Below are 6,041 nucleotides of genomic sequence, written 5' to 3'. Positions count from 1 at the left end.
TTCTCTTGTTCCCAAGTGTAAATATGAGAATATCATTAATATTAAGGCCATTCATATGAAACATACCTCATTTATTTTTGGTCCAATATTGTCTAGATTTCCCTCATTTCCAGATGTTCAAGTGTCGAACAGTCCGATTTCAATTGTTTAAGTATTGAATTGGCAAGAAGACTCAGTGCAGTTGTTATTGTCAGTCAACGTAGAATGCGCAGGAGAGAGATTTAAAAGTCCTTTCACAAAATTAGGTCGAAATAATTGATAGTTACCCGTCTTTGAAAGTCTTGTCTAGGTCAGTTCGGTTTATATCTAAGTTGACAATTCACTGTCTAGTCAACAGCCAAGTTAGCTTTTAATTTGACGTTTAGATCAAGCTAAACATTTTATCTACATCGCTTCTTAATCAAATTAAACAGATTAAATCAGAAAACAAAGTAGCTTTGAGCACTGTTACTGAACCAATTAGAGGGTGGGTGGGCGAACTCTTTTAATTTCGTCAGCATGGTCACGTATAACCTTTGAGGTAAATCCTTGTACCATTTATTGGCTCTGGAGTAGGTAGTACACAACGTCAGTAGTGCATAATTTAGTTTATTCAGGTAATAAGCAACGTGCCACGTAATTTTATAAATATGGAATGAATGTCAAAGCGTCAGTATAGTCTATAGTCAAAAAGTCAAGTTTTTTTGTCACGTAAAGTCACGTAAGCGGTGTTTGTGATGAAGGGTGTAAAGAAAGAAAAGTCCTCTCCTAACGTGTCATCGTCGAAACCATATGAATATCTTTTTCAAATGGAATACTGCTTATCCGATGAAAAAAATATGTTTATATTACGAACATTATCAACAGTGAAAAACGAGAGGTTTCGTGACCTTGATGTAAATTTAGATGTTGCGGTCGTAAGATCTGTCCTCTGTTCTAAATGTAAGTAATCCCGTTTTCTAATGGAAACTTTGGTTGCATGACATCGTGTCTTTCAACTACGATCAGCTTATCTGCTCTTGGCCCTGATTTAAAGGTTAATAAGAAAAAGTATGTCGATCATAAAATTTGTCGTCTGCATCGAGTTTTATGTTGTCGAACATTTATGTTTAGTCCATCAGTATTTATTTTCATGAAATCAAATGGAAATTGGTCGTCTAGAAATTAGGGTAGATGTAGCACAAAATAGGGTTTTCTTGTCCGTCTCGTACACGTAAAATCAAAGCAATTTCCAAACGATTTAAGTGCTCCCAAATGACGATGTCCGTGTAGGAATAGCAGTGATTGTCCATGTCCTTCAAGTGTGGTAGTTCATATTCATTTAGCAAGATTAGAGTCAAGTCAAATGATGATCTGGACCTCGAAGTGATGTCCGACCATTATATCAGCCTGTCGCTACATGGATATCACATTGTTGTCAGCAGTCTGGTTGTCAGTATCATGTCCCATGTCTCTTTTCCCTTGTTATAACATTTTATTTTGACGAAAAACAACGTATTTTTAAAATATAAATTATAACTAGCATAAAGGGATTGTGGTATTTATTCATAAATATGACTGCTCAAGATAGTCGGCGAGTCATTCACAAATATGTAAGGTGAACATAAAACATTCTCCTGTCGATGTTATACAAAGTTTTTTACTAATTTTAAACCGTATATTCTTCAGGATTAAAAAAATTGATTTGCATAGTAAACCTCTGTTTTGTAACACGAAGTCAGGTCATATGAGGTAAAGTCAGTCGGGGGTACATATCCCAGTCAAACGACAGCCCACAATACGGACAATGTCGGTTATGGTGAATCCCAAGAGATGTCGATGTCGGTCCATGGAGCTTCTGTTACAATTCAAAGGCTTATGAGACCAAAATTTCTGTCTCATTGGCTGTTGGTCTCGTGGGCCATGGGTCTCACAGGCTGCAGCCGAAGTAGGTAGTCGTAAGATGAGGTCATATGTCTAGGGACCGTTCAGTTACGAATAGTACGTCCCGTGATGTCAGGGTTGTATAGTTTCCAGTCGGTTATAGAAAGTGTACAGTTTATGTTGCGAGGGAATGTTGTAAGACCTTGGAATCTATGCGACGTCAGGGTCGTGATAGGTTCCTATGAAAAATGCATGAACATCAATCTTCAAATATCTAACCCTACTTTTAGCATAACGGCATTGTGGAATACACACATGCACATGAACCAGTTTAATAGTCTGATGATACAACAAAAAATGAACTACGAATATTAAAGACACCAGGGCCAGGTCTTATAAACAGTTGCGATTGATATCAATCGTAACTATGTACATAAGAGATAGGAGACTGCAAATTTGCGATTGATTGGAGGACTTGCAATTGATTCGAATCAATCGCAATTCGTTATAAGACGGGGCCCAGGTTTGACTTTGCAAAGGGAATACAGACAAAATAATACCTGAACATTGTAAGGTTCTGACAAAAGTAAAAATAACCCTGCAATAATTCTTTTGAATATCATTTAAAGATTTCGTATCAAGCCCTTAAATTGCTACTTTGCTATGGCAATGACAGTTAATCTTATAAATTTGGATAAAAATGGTTTCTAAGCAACTTTATGATCTGTTTTATTTGTGTGGACGTCACCTAGTTGCTTCCTCACTACAACCGCATCGTTGTTACAACTCTTAGATCTTGTTCTGAAAGATTTCCGTATTTCCTTTTAAATATGAGATATATGTGAATGCTATAATACGTAAAGCTGTACCCGATTTATTGGTATATTATATGTAATTTCCTATACATCAATTACTTCGCAAAAATATATCTACATAATTTGATATCTGGCACTTAATGAATAATTTTGTTTCAAGACATTATAAGCAGCTCATTTGTTTTTCGGTCTTCTGTACATTGATCTGGTCTGGGGTTTGGGTTTGGTTGAAGATCTACACGAAGTGATGCCGAAGATCTTCTTAAAGGCTTTCCTAAAGTTACTGTTACACAATGGATAGATAAAGGGGTTCATGGTTGAGTTCAAGTATCCCAGCCATATCAGAGCATAGTGGACATTCGGGTTTACACAGGTCGGACAGTAAGCGATAACCATGAAGGAGATGAAATACGGTAGCCAACATGTGATGAAACAACTGACAATGATACCTAGCTGTTTGGCAGCTTTTCGTTCTTTGTTTAACGAGAAGCGTTTGATGCGATCCCGTAGGAACTCACTTGTTTTCCCATGCCGAATACTAAACCTTGCAAAGGAGAATCGACCGGCGACCCCACCGTTCTTTACTTGAGCTTTAGGTATTGCCCGACTGGGAGACAAATTATCCGGGCTTATATTATCAGTTGGAAGAAGGTGAGTAGGGCTGGAGCTCTCTTTGTTATACCTAACTCCCCGATACTTAGGGCTTGTTGTCTTTCTTTCGTCGTAAGAGTTTCTTCGCAATGGTTCAAGTTCTTCTTTGGATGCAACCGAATCAACAGTAAATGAAATTCTCCTTTTCGCCGTCCCATTTGGAGCACGATCCGGACATAAAAACGCTTCTTCTTGCCGGAGAATGGACTTGTTATGTGATACATTACCGTTTATTTCTTTCATTTGAATGATCTCACCGTCCAACTGTGGATCAACAGTGCCACTCGAAGTGCTATTAGATGGTTCTTTTATCATTGGAACATGAATCGTTTCTATTCTGGGTCTGTTGTTCTCTTCAGGCAGAATTCTTTTTACTTGCTTTATAGCGAGCGCTTCCTTTTCGGCCCTTTTCCTCTTAAGTATCCGCTGCCCCGAGGGCACACCCATCATACTTGGACCTACTATACCCGCAAGACCCATAGTTGCTAATGTTAAGTGCGAGATGTTCTTTAACTGATGATCAACCTCTCCTTTCTTTATACGTTTAGCAGCGATATTTGGTGGACACGATTCGCTCTGGTCAGCGTATTCCTGTGAGGTGTCTTTGCTTGTGCTTAATGAATCGTAGTCTGGTATCCACGAAGCATTTTGTTCTTCCGCTTCTTCCGGTTCCTCATTTGAAGGAGTGTTTGGACACACATCGACCGCCACGGGTAACGGAATCATATGAGCAGAGTGTCTGATCGAATATTTTTTGTTACCGCTAGACCTTTGCCCGACACACATTTTGGACCTTGTCTTGATTTCATAAAATATCTTCCCGTAAACGAAAAGCATGGACACTAGCGGAATGTAGAAATTGAGTATTGCTGTCAGGACTTTAAATATTATATTGGAGCCGAATTCCGTGTCGCACTCGTCGGACGGGACACCCCTGGGTTCGCCATCCCGTTCAAAGTAATGCCAGCCCCAAACCGGTACGATCCATGAAAAAGAAAGACACCAAGCCAAGCTTATCATAAGCATGGCGCGACGTGGAGTTCTTTTCTTCATGTATTTTAACGGGGAGCTGATTGACCAGTATCGGTCGAGACTGAGAATGAAGAGATTGAATATGGAAGCCGTACAGGTGACGTAGTCGACGGTTAACCATGTTTCGCACACGATGAGACCGAGTATCCATTTGCCTTCCACAAAGTAGATAATACTTAACGGCATCACGAGGGTTCCAATGAGTAGGTCCGCAACAGCAAGACTGAGAATGAAATAATTGCTCACTGTTCGAAGTCGTCGGTCCGTTCGTACCGCAACGATCACCAGGGCGTTGCCAATGCAGGTGATAAGGCTTACAAACGACATGGCGGTAACTATTGGTATGATCACTCGTAGAGGGCGCTTCACGACACTGGGCGATACTGCGCTTTCGTTGAAGCTGCTCTCGTTCATGGGGTAGCCTGAATAACCACTGTAATCCTCCTCACTAAACAGTTGAGGAGAAGTACTCGCGTGATCGATGTTCAGATAAGTTTCGCCTAATTTACCTAATCCAGACGCCATATTGGAGTCTTTTCGCGGGGTCTCTTCGAGAAATTACTCACATCAGTGTGTATTCATTCTACGGGAAAATCATCGACACGTGCACTTCAGTCAATCCAACCACTTGATAAAGCGTATGTTATCTTTCCTTTAAGATAAGAAAGCGTAGTAGGTATTTTTAACGTTCATCGGGCTGAAAAGCGCTCTTCTTTCATGTTGTATCAGCGTCGCGAGATCTTGTCTTGTGACATCTTGTTATCTGAAATGAAATAAGAACAACAAAATGCACATTACTTATCATATAAGAATATATTCTGCATGAATTGAATATGTATTGTTACACACAATTTAATATCTGTCTGTAGGAACTCGCTCACGAATCCTAAAGCGCTTTGTGTCTTATCGTAAAGAGAAGGCGCTATAGAAATGCTCGGTACTGTCATTAATAACATGGCAACAGAGGAGTTACGTCTGGAAGTAACCTGTTTAAACCAAGAAGCGATATACACGTAGACAGGGACATACGGAGAAAGATAGAGAGAAGGAAAAGGGAAAGGATAAATGGGAGGTTGGATAGAAAAGGTGAAATTATATTCATGCAATGTGAAAGGTCATGCAGAAATAACTGAAGAGGGATAAATCAAAGGAATGTGACATGCTAGGGAAAGTACATGTACATGTATGATTAGAAAGCAAGAGAAAGAGAGAGAGTGAGAGGGAGAGAGAGAGAGAGAGGGGGGAAGAGTGTGAGTTAGGGAAAGAGGAGAGGGGGAGGGAGAGAGATTTATTTTCTTTCAAGAAGCACCAATCTTCCGCCCATTTCTCCTAATGACACCAGACAGGTCAAGATGAGGGACCCATATTCTCGTCCTCGGGCGAGTGGTCAATGTCCAGTGTGGTGTCGATAACAAGAACTGCCATGTGATCATGATGACGAGCAACCTAGATAGAATCTAAAAGTTCACATTAGTCATGCTTGATGTTTACCATTCTGATCATATAGAAAGGAAGTTATGAAAGACGAGCGCAATGGTTCTGTCTTGAAATATTTAGGTGTTTGTCTCGAACAGAACATGGAAACTTGGAGGTTTACTTTTTGTAGACAGTAGACGCTCATCCAAGCAAGTAAACTTTGCCCATTTTGAATGACTCAATGACAAGGCTGTACCTTATTAAAAGGAAGGCAAGATAAGCCAG

At 39.9% G+C, this 6,041-nt stretch overlaps 1 protein-coding gene across 1 annotated transcript; it reads right to left on the bottom strand.

The window, feature by feature from the left end:
- Positions 1 to 2,245: 2,245 nt before the first annotated feature.
- Positions 2,246 to 5,495, bottom strand: LOC503549 (histamine H1 receptor; the record flags this gene model as incomplete). The annotated part of the gene is given in 1 exon segment (NM_001012703.1): positions 2,246 to 5,495. A coding segment is annotated over 1 exon segment (2,034 nt). The 5' UTR covers positions 4,866 to 5,495.
- Positions 5,496 to 6,041: the final 546 nt, after the last annotated feature.

This window comes from Strongylocentrotus purpuratus, unplaced genomic scaffold (assembly GCF_000002235.5).
Source record: "Strongylocentrotus purpuratus isolate Spur 01 unplaced genomic scaffold, Spur_5.0 spur5_contig_838, whole genome shotgun sequence".
NCBI lineage: Eukaryota > Metazoa > Echinodermata > Echinoidea > Camarodonta > Strongylocentrotidae > Strongylocentrotus > Strongylocentrotus purpuratus.
Note: the sequence above shows the minus strand (reverse complement) of the source record. Positions and strands in the feature narration are given on the sequence as shown.